General features: G+C 41.4%; 1 protein-coding gene and 2 long non-coding RNA genes across 5 annotated transcripts in view; 1 reads left to right on the top strand and 2 right to left on the bottom strand.

Annotated features, from left to right (window-relative positions):
* Window positions 1–14,937, top strand: part of LOC115277050 (serine/threonine-protein kinase MRCK alpha-like) — a 54,934-nt gene extending 39,997 nt beyond the window's left edge. For 2 of the 3 annotated variants that reach the window (XM_029921148.1, XM_029921147.1), the window contains 8 exons: window positions 1,102–1,183; window positions 2,880–3,096; window positions 4,162–4,224; window positions 6,807–7,403; window positions 11,839–11,936; window positions 12,989–13,073; window positions 14,461–14,559; window positions 14,607–14,937. In XM_029921148.1, coding sequence (XP_029777008.1) covers window positions 1,102–1,183; window positions 2,880–3,096; window positions 4,162–4,224; window positions 6,807–7,403; window positions 11,839–11,936; window positions 12,989–13,073; window positions 14,461–14,559; window positions 14,607–14,662 — 1,297 coding nt within the window. In that variant the 3' untranslated portion in view covers window positions 14,663–14,937. Of the gene's footprint in view, window positions 1–1,101; window positions 1,184–2,879; window positions 3,097–4,161; window positions 4,225–6,806; window positions 7,404–11,838; window positions 11,953–12,988; window positions 13,074–14,460; window positions 14,560–14,606 lie in introns of those variants that run through there. The other variant, XM_029921149.1, reaches the window with a different exon arrangement.
* On the bottom strand, window positions 6,633–16,440 carry LOC115277053. The gene is made up of 2 exons (XR_003902195.1): window positions 16,260–16,440; window positions 6,633–6,955 (listed from the first exon to the last, which is right to left on the bottom strand). It is a non-coding gene; the product is annotated as an uncharacterized LOC115277053 (long non-coding RNA).
* An 815-nt stretch (window positions 16,441–17,255) lies between these two features.
* LOC115277052 lies at window positions 17,256–17,876 on the bottom strand. The gene is made up of 2 exons (XR_003902194.1): window positions 17,807–17,876; window positions 17,256–17,639 (listed from the first exon to the last, which is right to left on the bottom strand). It is a non-coding gene; the product is annotated as an uncharacterized LOC115277052 (long non-coding RNA).
* Between the last annotated feature and the right edge of the window lie 454 nt (window positions 17,877–18,330).

Genomic DNA, 18,330 nt, shown 5'->3' with positions numbered 1-18,330 from the left:
ATTCCTAAAATCCAATAAGAAGAGAACAAATAGCTCAATTTTCAAAAAATGGGCCAAAAATTTGAAAAGAGACAACAGAGAAGATACACAGATGGCAAGCAAGCACAAGCACAGAGGCTCAACACCACGAGTTATCAGGGAAACTGAAATGAAACAACCACGAGAGACCGCTGCACCTGCATAAGAAAGGCTGCAGCTGCCACTTCCAGGGCTGGGAGGGTGTCAGGGTACAGAACGCTGCTTTGTAAATCGAGTAGCCACTTTGGACAAGAGTCTGGCAGTCCTTTGAAAATTAAACACACACTTACTGTATCTTCCAGTTTCTTTGCTCCCGGGTATTCCCCAACAGAAATCACATGTCCGTGAAAGACATACAGGAATATGCACAGCGGCTTTATGTAAAACAGCCCCAACTTGAAGCACCCCAAAGTCCATTTTTGGGTGAATGGATACATCGCGGCCTATCCACACCATGGAATATTATTCACCCACGAAGAGACATGAAGTATTTATCTATGCAACAACACAGATGAATCTTGACATAATTATGCTGAGAAAGAGCAACCAGACAGAAAAAATACATGTAGTATATTTCCATTTATACAAAGTGCTAAGAAATTCAAATGAATCTAATGTGGCTGCTTGGGGAAGGGGAGGGATTACAAAGCAGTTGCCCAGGAGACAGTTGCGGGTGACGATCACGTTCGTTATGTCCATTGTGATGTCTCACAGGTGTACATGTAAATCAAAACTTTCTAATTGTCCATTTTAAATATGTGCAGTTTATTATACGTCACGTACCGCTTAGTAACATTAGAAAAATCCGTCACGTGAGCTGATCTGGCCGTGGCTTTGGAGTCAGTCAGGCGCTCCTATTCCAGTGCATGAGGGCTGTCTGAACTGGGGCCAGCCTGAGTTTACTGGGGTTTTCTAAGAACATGCTGCTGGCCAAGCACTGCTGATACACTCTTCTGGTTGCTCTCAGTTACTACCGAGAAGCATACAGAAACTCAATGAGATCAAAACTGATGATCGTTTGTACTTTGCTTTACTCACTTTCAGGTGACTGTACTCACTTTCAGTGTCCTGCTTTTCTTTCAGGGATGGAGCGTTCTCTGTCAGTTCTGTCTGGCCCTCCGATTTTATTCCTGTAAGGAGGAAGGAAATGTCCCGCATGTTTAAGGTAAGCACGCACATTGCCACTGGATCTCCTGACTGTGTCTTTGGTTTCACTCCTTTCTTGCCTGTCTCCAGGGGGTCAACGCTCCTGTGCTGCTCAAGGTCACTGGAGGTGGAGATTGCAGAAGTGCTGGGGAGTCATGTCCCCCTTCCTACCTTCCACTTGCCACAATAAACCTATCCCTCTATTTCTATTTGGGGATATTGCAAAGAGCTTTCTACCTAAGCTGCAATCTTTTTATCCTACAGTTAAATCTATGCCTTAAAATGCAAATGTTCCAGTGGGGATCCATTCATACTACTGGAAGGTAATAGGACAGATGTCAGGTTTATAGCTGAAAACAGGAGAAGCTTAGAAAGCAGAGTGGTACTGGGAGCATGAGCGCAGAGGTGAAAAACAGTGACAGAGAAAGAAGGATGACCTTCTTCAAGGTCATCATGACCAGCCACAGTTCATCGTGCGGTAGCATGGATGTGCGGTAGCATGGATGTGCGGTAGCATGGATGTGCGGTAGCATGGATGAGCGGTAGCATGGATGTGCAGCTTCTGGAACCAGAGGTGCTATGTAAAATGGTTTCCTCCAAGGCTAGCTTTTGAAGTCAGTCCAAATTCAAACCAAGACTACAACATTAAAAAAATCAAGGAGGAATGGATATTGCAATCTCTTAAAAAATAAACACCCCACTGTTTAAAATTTGTATAAAAACTAAAGTGCTTCTGGAAGTGATTCTTTGCCTATAAAGTGAGAGAGGAAGCAAAGGCCTGCTGTCCCCTGGCGACCCAGGTGGTTCCCGGCAACCCGGGACTCTTCTGAACAGAGGCTGCAGCTTCCTGGCTCCTCAGTCCAGGGGTAGAGATCTGTCTAGACCCTACCCAGCCACCCGGAACCCCACCAACACCGGGTCACTGGGCACTGGCTTGAACTCGGGAATGACCTCACTCCTGCTTAATTGATGCTTACAAAAGAAATTCTACCTGTACATTTCGAGTTCTGCCAGGCTAAGCATACAGTTTCACATTTAAATTTTACTTGCCATTTACTAGTAATGATGTAAGTCATAGGCACGTAGCAGCCAGGAAAGCAAAGTACTTCTGAGTATTTGTGACTTAACAACAAAGGGCCCCTGAATGCTGCATAATGTCAACACTGATTATGATGACTGCAATTAAGACCCATTGCCTGATTGCAGTTAAGACGCTTATCAAAAGGTGCAAAGCTGTGTCTAGAAGCAGCAGAGAGGCTCAGAGTGGGGGCCCTGGCTGCACACTGCCAGCACTTTTCCCTGCGGTGCCTGTCTTCTCACCTGCAAAATGGGCAGAATAGTGGTGTCCACTGGCTGAGGTTCCTGTGCGGATTAAGTCCACGGCTGAGGTTCCTGTGCGGATTAAGTCCATTACACACTTCTTAGAGCCGCTCCTGGTACAGAACCAGCGCTCAGTCAGTGGCAACGCTCGTCACTGCTGAAGCACGGTATTACTTAGAGGACTGACTGCTTTCAGGAGAATCACAACCGCAGTGATTCTGACATTTCGCTTTTGGCCTGGGTTCTGATGCTCACGTCATTCATTCTGCTAACCAGGAAGAGGGTGACAGTCTTAGACGTGTCCTCGCCAGTGGCGGGTTTGGTGAAAACTGCTGAGCAGCTGGCATCAGGGGTTCTGCTTCCTCACAACCGAGATCTCCCCGAAATCGTTGCAGGTCACGGCTTCTCAGCTCGCAGTGCCCGGCAGCAGGTGCTCGGTGCCGATCCTCGCGGACAGCGAGCGTGACAAGTGTGAGTGGGTGGGCGTGCTGAGCGGCCTGCACAAGATGCTCAGGAAGAGCCACTCCCGGGACCGCTCGGTCTACGTCCTGCAAGAGGCTTATGACAGCAGTCTGCCCCTGATCAGAACCGCCCGCACGGCTGCCATCATAGGTATGGATTTACAACATTTATGCCAGAGGCCGGCACGCCTCACCGCAACCTCCAGATCCGGATCTGGAGACCGTAACTTTATTCACAACCCGCTTGTCGGCAGAACCTGCCTGACCGAGGCTGTTGGAGGTCTTCCCCCCAAGCCCCCCTGCGCATTACTACTCTGCAGAAATATGAACACATTTGATTATGTGGTGGTTCCCCAGGTCCTGAGTACACTGATGTTTCTTTAATGTACATGCAGTGATACCTTTCTGGAGTCTGATTAGTCCTGAGTTCCTAAACCCGCCGGCGTACCAGCAGCACGGCCCTGTGTGCTGACTGTGAGCTGTCTGCCTTGAGGATGGAGACTTCCATGTCTGCATTCCCAGGACTCAATAAATGAATGAAACATAAGGGGGTCGATGAACGGAGTGCTAATTTCAATATTCAATAAACAGAATACTTTTGTCTCCCAAACATCCTTTCTTCTGAAATAGAGGCGCTTTGCTCGTTAGCGCGATGTAACGTAGAACCCGTTCCTACTGTGCTCGTGTTAAATGCAGACGGTGCCGGCTTTCCAGTTCTCAAGAGCATCAAGTGAACTGATACACATGAGGTTCTGTGCTTTGTATTCATGCGGGTTTGCTAACAAGTGCTATCTTTGCACTAGGAGTTTTAGTTCCCGCTGTGTTCTTACACACACCCCAGTGCTGTTACAGTTCAGGCCAAGAGCACCAACAAATCCAATTCGAAATGGTTTTCATTCATGAAACAGTTATGTACTTACAGTGAGTTATAGAATATATCATTGCTTAAATATTATTCTTTATTCAAGTATTCATAAACTTTATAATGATCATTCTTTTGAGAAAAAGTCATTTTATTTTTACTTCTATAATTTGAAAGAAAAATATGGCAAATTAATTATTCTTACTATGTTTTCATTTTTATATATGCTGAATTTGTATCTAATTTGACTCCTAAACTTTTTAATATTGATAAATTTGTCCAGTTTATTTTAATAGCTTTATATAATGTTCACGCCCCAAAACCTTGATGTTTATGTTTATGTCTCAACTATAGATCACAAAAGAATTGCTCTAGGAAATGAAGAAGGCTTATTTGTTGTGCACATTACTATAGATGGTAAGGAGAATCTTTAATAATAATTACAGCATCAGATTTATTCTCTTTTTTCTGTAAAATAAATGTTCCGGATCTGGTTTGATGTGTTTTCAAAGGATTTTTTTTTAATGTTTATTTGTTTTTGAGAGAGAGAGAGAGAGAGAGAGAGAGACAGAACACAACCAGGGGAGGGCAGAGAGGAGGAGACACAGAATCTGAAGCAGGCTCCAGGCTGTGAGCTGTCAGCACAGAGCCCAATGAGGGGCTTGAACTCACAAGCTGTGACATTAGGACCTGAGCCCAAGTCGGACATTTAACTGACTGAGCCACCCAGGCGCCCCTGGTTTGATGTGTTTTCAAGTCAAATGATGACTCTTCTAATATCCAGAGATCCATAATCCCCCGGGATCTAAATATCTTCACAGGTGATTTTATATAAGAAGTCCGCTCTAAGAACTCAGTTTACTCTCTTCACATTGGACACAAAAGAAAATACAGTATATTCGGCTTGGCTCCCCCCCTCCCCCCACTGTTACATGGGCGGTACAATGAGGTATAACATATTTGAGTATTTCTTGGGGAAGATGGCAGAGTTCTTTGTTTTGGTCTGGGTGCTCCTGGTTGTTTGCGGGAGAAATGGGGGACTGGGCGAAGTCAGACAGAGCCATTCCCTACGGCCGTCCCCTGAATGTCTGCCACCTGAATGGTGGACCCGCATGGCCGCGAGCCCTGCTCCGCGTCGAGGGCCTGGGGGCTGCTGCGAAGGCCCGTGAAGGGCTCGCCGGGTGTCCAGCAGGAGAGCAGGGCCTGGTCTCTCTGCGTGTGGCACTGCACTCCGTGCACTTAAACCGGGCCTGGCACACAGCAGCCACTCAACACAGATCCGAATAATAAAGGATCAATTTAACGCCAGAAAGAAGGATATTTTTCCCCCTAAAACCTTAGCGTGTTTCTGGTGCTGTTTGCCCTGCTGCCTAGAATCTTGGGTTTATTACACTAACTTATTTAATAACATAAGTAAATGAATAACAATTTAACTTATTTACATTTATTATGCTTACTACATTAATTTTATTATTAAGGTAATTATATTACTTTTGGAATAATTACTTTCTTTTTTCCTAAATGATTTTTGATCTCTAATCCTTTCTCTCCTCTCCTTTTCTAACCCTCTCAAACCTCCCTTCCTGAGATTATGTCTGTGACTTTACTAGAACCTGATGTAGATCCATTGGACTAATAATTGGGAAAGAATTTAAAAATAAGAAAAAATTTTTCTTATAGTGAAGGAGACCACTTTTCAAATGGCTTCATTTTCAAGAAAATTAAAAGGTGACTTACTGAATGAGAGAAAATATCTGCAAAGTCTATCAGGTTGGAGTTAATAGCTAAAATATATTAAAAAATCATACATCTCAATAGCAAAAAAAAAAACAAACCCCTCCAATCTGATGGTCATAGGATTTGAATAGACATTTTTTTTCCCAGAAAAGACATATCGATGGCCAAGAACAAAACATGAAACAGTGCTTAGCACCCCTAATCATCAGGGAAATGCAAATAAAAACTACGATAGATCACTTCCTAAACGTTAGAATGCCTATTATTAGAAAGATAAGGAATAGAATGCCATAGCAAGATGTGGAGAAAAGAGAACTCTTGAACACTGTTGCTGGGAATATTATTTGGCTCAGTCACTATGGACAACAGAAGTTCCTCAAAAAATTATAAATAGAACTACTAGAACTACTATATGACCTAGCAATTCTAGTTCTGGCCATTTATCCAAAGAAAACAAAAAATACTAACTAGAAAAGATATCTGCATGCCCACGCTCACTGCAGGATCATTTACAATAACCGAGACGTGGAAACAACCTACGTGTCCATCAGTGGATGCTGTATAAAAAGTGTGGCGTACGGATACAATGGAATATTATTCAGCCATAAAAAGAACATCTTTCCATTTGTGAGCATGGGCAGAGCTCGAGGGTATTATGCTGAGTGAAATAAATCAGAGACAAATACTGTAGGATGGCACTTATATGTGGAATGTAAACAAGCAAAAAAAGAAGCAAAAACCACCCAGGAAAACACACACACACACACACGAAACAGCCTCATAGAAAATGGAGAACAGAAAGGTGTTTGCCAGAGGTGGGGGAGGGAGGGTGCAAAATGGATGAGGCACAAAATTCCAGTTACAATAAAATGAATCAGTCTTGGAGGTATACTGTACAGCATGGTAACTATAGTGAATAAGACTGTTTTGCAGATTTGGAAGATGCCAAGAAGGTAGGAGAGTATGTGGTGCTCTTTTTGCAGAATATACACATATTGAGTCATTCTGTTGTGCACCTGGAATTAGGATATGGCGTACCTCAATTATACCTCTTTTACAAAAATCTCTAAATAAGAAGACATTGCTAATTTGAAAGTGACTTGCCATTTTATTTGTAAAGAACTCATTCAAGTTAATGACATTAAGATTCATGAGATCACTTTAATTGGGCCTTTTCCAATTGCTTTTGGGTAAAATTGAGAGAACATCCCAAACAAACAGATTATTTTGAATTTAAAGATGACTTCTATTCATTTGCGTAGAAATTATTCGTGTTGGCGTCATGAAGAAGGTCCGGCAGATTGAGCTCATCCGCTGCGGCCAGCTGGTGGCAGTGATCTCCGGGCGAAGCCGCCACGTGCAGCTGTTCCCCATGTCAGCTCTGGACGGACGCAAGGCTGACACTCACAAGCTGGAAGAAACCAAAGGGTGCCAAACAATGACTTCTGGAACAGTGTGCCAGGGGGCCCACGTATGCCTCTGTGTAGCAAGGAAAAGCCGAGTGTTTTGTTATGAGCTGTTTCAGGGCAAGGACATTTCTCACCGGAAGCTTAAAGAGCTCCAGACCCCCGCCAGGGTCCAGTGGATGGCCGTCCTCAGTGAGCAGCTCTGTGTGGGGTTCCAGTCGGGATTCCTGCGCTACCCCTTGAAGAGAGAAGGGGTTCCGTACAGGATGCTCCACTCACAGGACCCTACGCTGTCATTTATTGCTCACCAACCAGAGGATGCTCTCTGCGCCGTGGAGATCTCCAGTACTGAGTATCTGTTATGTTTTTCGAGCATCGGGATTTACACCGACAGCAGGGGCCTCCGATCCAGGCCGGCCGAGCTCCTGTGGCCGGCCCCGCCAACCTGCTGCCGTAAGGCTCCCTTACGATTTGTTCCTTTCTCTTTCTGTATCTTTCCTTTAAAAATGACCTTTCTGTATTCTCCATGTTAACAACAGGCTTTAGTTTTGAAAACATCATTGAAGATTTCGGTTTTTCTGTCTTTTTAAGTGGAAGAGATCTAATGAAGTTACATCCAAGTCATACATGTGATCAACTTAGCTCTTGACTTTTACTCTATTCATAGAGAAATGTACATTGAAAAATCCTTACTCCAAATTGTTGCTATTTGTAAGCTCCTAAATAGGTTATCTTCGTGGTCACTGAAAATCAAAATCGTTAGGTAACCATAAGAAAGAGTTACGATATTATTTTTTTGCCTTTTGGAAAGCTTAGTTTATGTAAAGTATACATACAATGTTCCTAAGTAATTTTAGCTCATTTCATAGTTTACTGACTCAGGGCATCATTTTATGAATTAAATACAGCCTTTTTTATTCCTTGGAGAATAGTATCGAGCACTTAATCGGAGCAACTTACTCTGCCAAGGGTCGAGTTACGATATTAAACGTAAGACAAGTCTGTGTCCATATGGAGGTCCTAATCGTGAGATGAGACCAGTAATTCAGCAGGAACTATGATAGGGGAGAACCATTTTTCACAGGAAGGATGCTTAGTCTAAGCCAGAGGGTCAGGGGAGGCCAGCTGAAGAAGTGAGAAGTGTTTTTGTCTTTCAACACTTATTTAAAAACATCATTCTATTGTTTCTGACCTCCATTGTTTCTGGTGAGAAATCTGATGAGAAATCTATGTCTTTTCTATTTAGTCATGCTTAAGAGTTTCTCATAATCTTTGGTTTTCAGCAATTTGACTATGATGGGCTTACATGTGGTTTCCTTTGTATTCTGCTTGGCGTTTTCAGAACTTTTTGGATCTGAAGATTGATAATCTTTAATTTTGGAAAACTTTTAGGGATATATTCACAAGTTTTTCTAACCCTAGTTTCTCTTTTCTGGGGACCAAATTACACGTTTATTCAACCTCTTGATTTTCGTTGCACAGGTCATTGAGGTTTATTTTTTTTTAATCCCCTTTTTACTCCTCTGCTTCAGTTTGTATAATTTCAAGTGACTCCATCTTCAATTTCACTGATCTTTTTTCCCTTGGTTTATCTAGAAATTGAGCATTTCAGATACTGTATTCTTCCATTTATAATTTCATTTTTTGAAATATTCCAATTATTTAGTGAAATTGTTCTATCTTCCAATGTTTGTTTATATTTTTGCAAAGTCCTAAACTATTTATAATTATTATTTATAATCATTCCAATATACTGCTCATCTGTGGGTCTCTTTCTATTGATTTTTTTTCTGGATTAAGAATGATATTTTCCTGCTTTTTTTACATATTATTTTTTTATCCTTTTTTGGACATTATGAATGCTATGACATAGGGACTCTGGACTGTATTACGTATTTCTCTAGAGAGTGTTGTATATTTTGTTTTGACAAATAATTTATTGATGGACCACCTTGGTTTTGCTGAGGCATAGCTTTTGACTTTGTTAGGGTAGGCCTATTTTAGCTTTTCTTTTAGTCCTCACTCCTCAAGAATGGCCTTTTCTGGGGTCTCAGCTGAATGCTTAGGGTGTTCACCAATGTCTGTCTAGGTCAGAAATCTATTATCTTTCCAGCTCTGCACTACTTATGAAATAACTTGTTCATCACTCAGTGCTCTGAGCAGGTCTCATGGAGTTTTGCTCTGTCCATGTGCAGCTTTGGATTTGGCCAGCGACTTTGAGGGAACTGATGTGCACATGTCTGGGATGCATTTTTGGTGGCTCTTTCCTATGTGTACTCTGCCTTGCAAATTCCAGACACATCAGAATCTGTTTCTTCTGCCCAGAAAAACTTCCACTCTCTGCTGGGGCTCTGTATGGGGCATAATTTCGAGAGAAAGACTACATGTCTTTCTTCTTTTATAGGGATGTTAATCCTGCACTGTATACTAATACCTAAAAATAGTTACTTCATATATTTTTTCCAGTTTTATAATTATTGATGGTGGCAGGACATGCCCACTATCATCTGCTCTGTCATAACTGGAACAGGCCATCCACACTGCAGTTTGTGTAATAAGGTTCAGTGTAATAAGGTTCAGTGTTTCAGGCATGGAGTTCAAGAGGACAGTTGAAGAGATGGAGCTGGAGGATATTCATGAGCCAGACTACAGACGGTGTTTTTTAGGCACTGACATGGTTAGATGTACATTTCAGAAAAGTCCGTCGATTCCAATGGTTAAAGACTATGCAAGGTGAGACTGGAGGCCAAGAGACCAATTTGGAAGTCATTGTAGAAACTGTGTAGTAAAATTGTGTAAGGCAGAAGGAGTTTGGGTGGAAAGAATATGAGGAATATTGAAGAGCTATAACTGACGAAACTTTACATTTGATTGTAAGTGGAAGCTGAGGTACAGAGAATCAGTAATGATTCTGGGATGTCCAACTTAAGCACATGAGTGGATGCCGATATTTACTAATAAAACACGAGGTAGGGTGGATTTGGACAAGGGACGAAGGATGTTGTCATTTAGCTTCTTACTTCTTTGCTGTGTTGTTGAAATGTTTTAAATCAAATCCTAGAAGTTGTTGTTCTGCCTCAACACATTTTACATTTTATCTCTAAAAATGTGGACATTTTCTCATACGACCATATTGCTCTTATCACCCCTGGAGAAGTTACCAATGGTTGTTCCCATCCAATACATAGTCCCTATTTAAGTATTCCTGATTATCACAAAGAAGTCTCTCTTGACAATGTATTTTTTGCCATCAGAATTTGAAGGTCTACATATTGCATATTATTGTTGTATCATAAACATCATCTAATCTTGAATGGTCTTCCATGCCACTGATTTGTTGTCCTACAGGGTGTTTCACAATCTGGATCTGCTTCCTCCTGGTGCTTTTTAACCTCTTCCTTTATATCCTAATTTCCTGTAGTTGAGAAAGAGCTCTAAAGACTTTTACTAAGAATACTTTGTGACTGACACTGCGTATGTCATGTGGAAGCACACTGGGGCATGTGGCATCTGGCCATCTACCTGTGGCCCTGCTAAAACGGATTACTTGTTTCTGATGTTGTCGCCTGATTCCATGGACATGCTGGGTTTGTACTGCCAGTGGGAGAGTAAATACACAAGAGGACACAGGTCAGAGAACCAAGAAACACAAATATTAGAGGGGCGGTCAAAGGGAATGAAGCCCACAAAGGTGAATTCTGGGAGGTGAGTGTCACTGAGCAGTCAGCAAGACAGGCTGAAATGCGTCTGCTGCTTTCAGCAACAATTGGTGGTTGGTGATTGGCAGCTAGAGCAGTTTTAATGAAAGAGTTAAGGCACAAGGTGTGCCTGGACTGAGGTGTGGGTAGGGCTGAGAAGTCGCGGGCAGGAAACGTGGATGACACTCTTAAGAGATCAGCCAAGATGACACTCTTAAGAGATCGGCCATGAGAAAAGGGAGAAGAATGGCAAACCAGTAGCAAAGGAAGGATTGTTGGTTATATTGCTGTTGTTTTAATGGGGAGACATCCATGTTGAGAGGTGAGAGTTATAAGTTATTATTAATACAGAGTTCCAAAAATGTTACTGGCTGCAAGTTTACACTGCTTTGTTCGTTAACTTCACTCTCCACATAGACTTTCCTAATCTTATGCTATACACTTGCTGTGAATTGTATTAGTTTAGGAGCCAGATTTTGAAATGTTGTGCAATTACTTAAAGCTGCTGTTAGATGAAAATGTTAGAAACCTTTCTGTTAGACTTTTACTGTTTGTATTCTACTCTAAAAGGTGACCAATGTGCATCATTTATTTATTGTTTTTATTTTTGTAACCATATTAAAAAACAGATGTGAGGCAGCAACTATAGAATTACAGTACTACAATTAGACTCTCTCAGGTTTCTAATCTGAAGTTTTTTTAAATGTATCAGACTCAGTAGATACAATTTATAATGAATGCTGTGTGATTCCATTTATACACATTTTTGAAATGACAAAACTTTAGACATGGAGGGCAGATTATTGATTCCCAGGAGTTAGGGAAAAGGGGGAAGTGGGGGGGGTTGTAAAAGGGCCCATGAGGGATACCTGTAGTGGCACACAGTCTGTATTTTGAGTCTGGTGGTGGATACATGAACCCATCCAGCTGGTAACACTGTACAGACCAGCACGCGCACACACACACACACACACACACGGGAAATCTGCCTAAGATGGGTAGTTTGAGTCGATCAATGTCAGTATCCTAGTTTTGCAAACTATTACATTGGATGGAGCTGGGCAGAGTGTGCAAGAGATCTTTATTATTTATCAAAACTGCATGTGAGTTTATAATTATTTTAATAAACATTCCAGTTAAAAACGCATCCTAAAGCCCACACTTGCTGTCACCTCCTCCCCATCCCCCAGGTTACAATGCCCCATACCTCTCTGTGTACAGTGAAAATGCGGTGGACATCTTTGACGTGAACTCCATGGAGTGGATCCAGACTGTCCCCCTCAAGAAGGTGATCCGACGTTGAGGTCATGTGACTAATGAATCACTGACTGAATATGGAAGCAGGAATATTTGTGTATTTACTGTACTTGTCAATGTGTATTTACTAATTTGGAGGCTAAAAAATCCACTCCAAAACCCAAATTGGTTAATTTTATTACTAGTACAAAAGCTATTTCATGATACATACTTGCATTATATAAAGTAGGACTGTCATGATATAAACAAACAGTACATTTATATGTATTTATATATGTAATGTAAATATATGTCCCACATTTAGTTACTTTTGTTACTAATTTTCACTTAGTATTACTGCATCCCATGAAAAATTTTACAGGGTTAAAGAAAAAAAAAGTAAATCACCAAATCTGTGTTTAAGAATCTCAGGGTTTTATAGATTACAATAAAATTTTTCTATCTTTACTACAAGGAATTTTAAATATGGATAAAATTTTAAAGTGAAAAACTGCCATTTTGTAAGAAAAGATCAGTGCAGATTTAAGAATAATTCAATTTTGGGATATTTCTACATAGTACACATAGTATAAACTATGTATCAAAAAAGTTTATACAGGAATAGGATGAAAAAAGTAGTTACAATTACATGAGATTTTGCACCACTTCAAACAACACCGGCAGCAGGAAAGGCTTTTGCGAGGACTGCCCAGCGACTAAGACGTAAAAACCTCCCAGCCCTCCGTGAATCAGTCCCATTAACGAATTCATCAGGCAGATGAATCTTCTGAGGATAACTTTTTATTACTAATTAATTTTTAAGTTAATTTAAAAATTGAATGTATTTGTTAGTAATTTTCAGGTTTCTTTAACCTATGATATTCGTGTTTCTGAAATTTTATTCATGTGAGTTTGTAACACCAGCCATTCCCTTTGACTGGTATTTTTGTTGTGTTGTGTTTTGTTTTTGTTTTGGGGCTATCCTATTTGGGGGGGGCTTACATAGAATATTTTAATAATTACTACTCTATATATAAGCAAAGAGGCTTATAACAATTTTTAAAAGTATTTGTTGAATGGTAATCTTACTTTTTATTATTTTAGGTTCGACCCTTGAATAGAGAAGGATCCCTAAATGTTTTGCCTTTGGAGACAATTAGATTAATATATTTCAAAAATAAGATGACAAGTAAGAAACGACTTCTTCTCAGAACTACTTCTAAGAGCCCATGTCTCTAGCTGACTGCCCAGTGTCGCAGAGTGAGCGAGGGAGGACGTGGCACGGATTCGGCGCGCTGGTGGCAGAGTGGCTCTCCGGCACCCTTGCCCATCTGTGTAGATAAAACATTTACTCCTGGCGCTCTCCAGTTACTTTTCAGCAGGACTGACCCCGGCATGGTTGGACACCAGCGCCTGTAAATACAAATCACCACGCACAGCGCTCACTGTGAAGACTTGGCGGCTCTCCCGCGTGCTGAGGGCCTAGAGCGCCCTGCCGCAGCGCATGTGCTGAGCGCAGTCTCATTAGCCTCATTAGCCCAGCCCTAATTCAACTTCCCCCACTGTGGTTTTAGACTCTAGCAGATTTGGGCTATGAAAAAAGCCACGTGGATTCGTTTCTCTTTTTATATTTTATTGATAGGATGGAATGCTGAGTGTAGCTAAGTATTAATCTGCTGGAGCTGCCATGACCACAGGCTAGAGGGTTAAAGCACAGAAATCCATTGCCCCACCATCCTGGGGGCTACAGGTCTGAGATCAGGGTCTCAGTTTGTTCCCTTTGAAGGCTGAGAGAGATAATCCCCAGTGACTTCATCTTAACTTCATCATTTATAAAGATCCTACTTCCAAATAAGGTCACATTCACAGGTACCAGAGGTTAGGACATCAGTATCTTTTAGGAGGAGACGCAATTTAATCCATAACAAGCTGTCTTACTTCCTTTTTGAAGTCTAAGACAGTTTTGAGGGTTTCTGGGTGACAGTCTATTTCTAGATATTAAAAACTATAAAATAGAGTGGGCATTGGACTCCTAGGGGTCTGAGGAAGACTTGCATCCTCCTCTAAGATCAGAGGAATCGGAGAGTAGAGGCTGATTCTCCTGTAGTGGGCCTCCAAAATGCTTTGCTTTGTGACAGTAATTGTAGTTGTTTTATTTACAGAAAGAAGCACACTTTACATTTTTCCCTGCAGCACAGCAAAACATTCTAATGCCCTCAAGCCACAAAAATCTCATGGGAGAAGACCAGTACAGACATGTGAGGGCCAATCAAAGGGGAAAGACACTAATACAGTTGTTCTCTCCTCCTCAAGAAATGATGCTTTATAGATCTAAGTCAGCATAGATGTATTTTTCAAGCACGCTTAAACTGAATCTTAAATTCTGTTCATTAATGCTCCATTCCTATTCTTGACAATGGGTAATGGATGCTATAAGCATCCAGTTTTAACTTTTAAACACGAGAGCACTGTGATATTTGTGCAGTTCCTTTATTGTGAGATTAATGTGAAATTAATGGATGAGGGGGCATTTTAACAGTTTAAAAGATGCTGTTGTTCTATTTGTTTAAAAACAGGTCTAGACGGAGATGAGCTGGTGTTCCCTGAAACATCAGATAATCATCAGAAGCAAATGGTCCGACACCTTCACAGCAAGCGTCGATATTCCTTCAGAGCTCCCAAAGGGAAGGGGAGGCCGCCCACAGGGCTGTGATCACCTCCCCTCCCTCACGTGTGGGCCACAAGGACCACTCTAGAACCCTGTGCTACGTGATGTGATTGGGAAGAAAAAGAAATCAATCTCTGAAGCTTGGGCAGAAACTTCTGTTCCCAACAGTGGTATGTTTATTTCTCTGTGAACCCTCAAAGAAAACCTTTTTGTAGTAAGTACAAATGGAAGTGTAATGTTGACTTATCCCCTGTGAATGTGGAATAATTGAAATTCAGTATGTAAGCCTCCAAATGATAAATATAGAACAAATGTGTATAAACATCATAATGTATGTCCCATAACCATTTAGTGAACAAATATATTGTGTATGCGTGTGGACTGATTACTCTCCAACTCTGGATGTGTTTTGCTTTGACCTAGGATAACCTTCGGTAATGAGCCATTACTTGGTAATAATCTCTATAACTGAATAGGCAGAAAAAATAGGATGATCTTCTTTGGGTTACAGATAAAAACATTTCTGAAGTGGTGCAAATTCTTTGAAAAGAGGCATAATCATATGAAAAATATCTACTGGCAGGTCTTCTCTGATGTTGGTGGCTGTTTACGGTAATGATTTCTACCAAAAACTTTGAAGTTTTTCAAGTTTCAAATTTTCAAGTCTTTTTGGAAGAAGAGAGAACAGTTAAAATCTTCAACTATAATTGTGGATTTCTCTATTTTTTTTTCCTTTCACATCTGACAACATTTTGGCTTCATATATTTTCAAGGCTTTCGTATTGGATTCATATGCACTTAGGATAGTTATGTTAGATAAGGTAGTTGATCTTATCATTATGAAAATTCCATCTTTCTCGTTAGTAGTGTTCCTTATCAAGGACTCTACTTGGTCCAATATTTGTAGCCACTCTAGCAGATCTTACTTTGGAATTTGCATAGTTTATCTTCTTTTTTTCCATCCTTCATGCTTAACCTACATGTCTTTAGATTTAAAATGCATTTCTTATATATAGCATATGATTAGGTCTTGCTTTTCATTAAGTTTCATAATGTCCATGTTTTATTTGGGAGTATTTAGGATATTTACAATTAATATAAATATAGTGGCATGCTTGGCTTTAAATAGATCATCTTTCTCATTTGTTGTATCTCTTCCTATTTTTCTTTCCTCTTTGTTCCTGTATTCCTTTGAACTGATTTTGTATTTTATGATCCCATTTTTTCTGATATAGTTTTTATTTGTACCACTTTAATTTTCGGTGGTTGTTCTCCAATTTATATTATTATGATTCTAATTCCAATCAAGATGTGTGAGTTTTCTGACACCAACAAGCAATTCTCTGACACCAGGAGGGTGTCCTACAAGATACAAGTCAATTCTGACACAGTCTGCTGGAGACACTGTCAGATCACACAGTCACTCAGCTCCACACGACTGTCCACTCCCCTCCACTTCACACAGGGGTTACAAGCCCAGGTTGTCACCTTGCTTCTGACCTACAGGGTATAGACCAGAGACTCCAACAGCTATCTCTTTGGGTTCAATGAACTTGCTAGAGTGGCTCACAGGACTCAGAGAAGCATTTTACTTATTACTGGCTTATTACAAAAGGAACTCAGGAACAGCTAGCTGGACAAGTTCTGGGGAAAGGACAGGTTTCTATGCCCTCTCGGAGCAATCTCCCTGACCTCCCATGTACTCACCAAGCTGGAAGCTCTCTGTCTTTTGGGTTTCTATGGAGGCTTCATGACATAAGCACGATTGATTGCATCAACTGGCCATTAGTAATGGATTCAACCTCCAGCCTTTTCCCCTCCTCAGAGGTTGAGGAGAGCGGGACCCCAAGTTCCAACTTTCTAATCACACTCTAATCACGTGGGTTCTCTGGCAACCAGGTCCCATTCTTGGTGCTTTCCAAAGTCACCTGATTAAACATAACAAAAGACATCTTTTTTACTCTCATCCCTTAGGAAATTCCAAGGGTTTTAGAAGGTCTGTGTCAGAAATGTGATGAAGACCAAATATGTATTTATTATAAATTACGGTATCACAATTATGCATCTTTAACTTATTATTGTTTACCCTGAAATAATGGTATAATTCACTTAGATCATAATAACTTTGTAATATATTTTCATCTAATCCTCCAATCTTTTGTGCTATTATCACACTTTTTTTTCCTGTTACTATATTTTTATTATAGTATCCTACTTTGGTATTATTTTTGCTTAAACAGTATATTATCAAGAATTCATTTTATTTACTTATTTTTTAATGTTTATTTTTGAAAGTAAGAAACATAGAACACAAGCAAGGGAGAGGCAGAGAGAGAGAGGGAGACACAGAATCCGAAGCAGGCTCCAGGCTCTGAGCTGTCAGCACAGAGGCTGACATGGGGCTTGAATGCACAAACCACGAGATCATGACCTGAGCCAAAGTCAGACTCCCAAAGGACTGAGCCACCCTGATGCCCCAAGAATTTATTTTAAAAAGCTAAAAAAAATTATATTTATCTACATATCTACAGTTTTTGACACTCTTCATTTCTAATGATTTGTCCTATATGGTAACTGACATTGATTGTTTTGAAGCGATAAGATCAGTTGTCTTGTAAAATGTCCCACTCTCTGGTTTGTTTCATTTTTATTGTCATTCACTCACTAAATGCTCTCCGACTGGGATGATCTTTCAGCCATGTACACAGGCAAAACGAACAGCATTTATAAATGCATATGCCAGTTGAGAACAACTGGATGCTATTTGTAGGGGACATTTGATAAAATCTAGATGCTATTGGCATCTAGTGGGTAGAGGCCAAGTATGGTGCTAAAGAGCCTTCATTGCACAGACCAGGCCCCGACTACAAAAAGCTATCTGGCCCAAGACACATATGGCATGGAGGTTGAGAAATACTGATGTTGATGCCTGATGCCCTATGGCTAGTTCAGAAAGCTCAGTGCTTTTGTGTGGTTGGAATGAAGTGTGCAATGCTGGTGAAAGCGTCCAGTCCAAGGAAAAATGGAGGGCAAGGGGTCAGACAGACCATGGTCCTAAGTATCATGCAACACGGTTTGGATTTCATCCTGCAGGATAGAAAGCATTGAATTATTAACTGCGGAATTAACATGAATAACACGGCTTGAAAAGATCACTGCGGGGTAATACAGATGGATTTCAGAGCAAGGGGGCAGCTACAGTAGTTTAGGGATGCGATGCGGAGGGCTCTAAAGAAGATAAATGGCTGAATAACCTCTTTGGAACTCGAGGAGGATGCACTGAAGCAGGACCACTAGGTTTGGAGCCCGACAGCTGGGTGAACGTTCTCCTTCCGTGAGGTCGGGAACACAGGACAGAGGAGCAACCCTGGGTGGATAGTGTGGAGCCTGAGATCACCGCACGGCTTGCAAGGGGCCGCGTCCGGGAAGCAGGTGGCCTGGTGCTCCGGAGGGAGCCTCAAGGAATGGAAGCATTAAGGCGATGGCCGAAGCAACAGTTGAAGGAACCATGGGACAGAACACTGGAGAAGGTCTGATCCCAGAAGGAAACCCAGCCTAAGGAAAGGAACCACGACTACCATCACGGAAATGAATCTGGGGCGGAAATTTCAACAGATGTTCGAATGCTGCCGCAGACAGCTCGTTAAAAACTTAAGTTATGGCCTGAAACATGTCCCCCAAGGGGCTCAGAATCTCCGAGGCGCCGGCAGGGCAGAGGCCGGAGGGCTGCAGGGAGAGGAGCGAGCGCGGGGGGAGAACGCCGGCCAAACCACACCGC

The sequence above is a fragment of the Suricata suricatta genome, chromosome 13 (genome assembly GCF_006229205.1).
Source record: "Suricata suricatta isolate VVHF042 chromosome 13, meerkat_22Aug2017_6uvM2_HiC, whole genome shotgun sequence".
In the NCBI taxonomy this organism is placed as follows: Eukaryota; Metazoa; Chordata; class Mammalia; order Carnivora; family Herpestidae; genus Suricata; species Suricata suricatta.
This window is presented reverse-complemented; position numbering and strand designations above follow the sequence as displayed.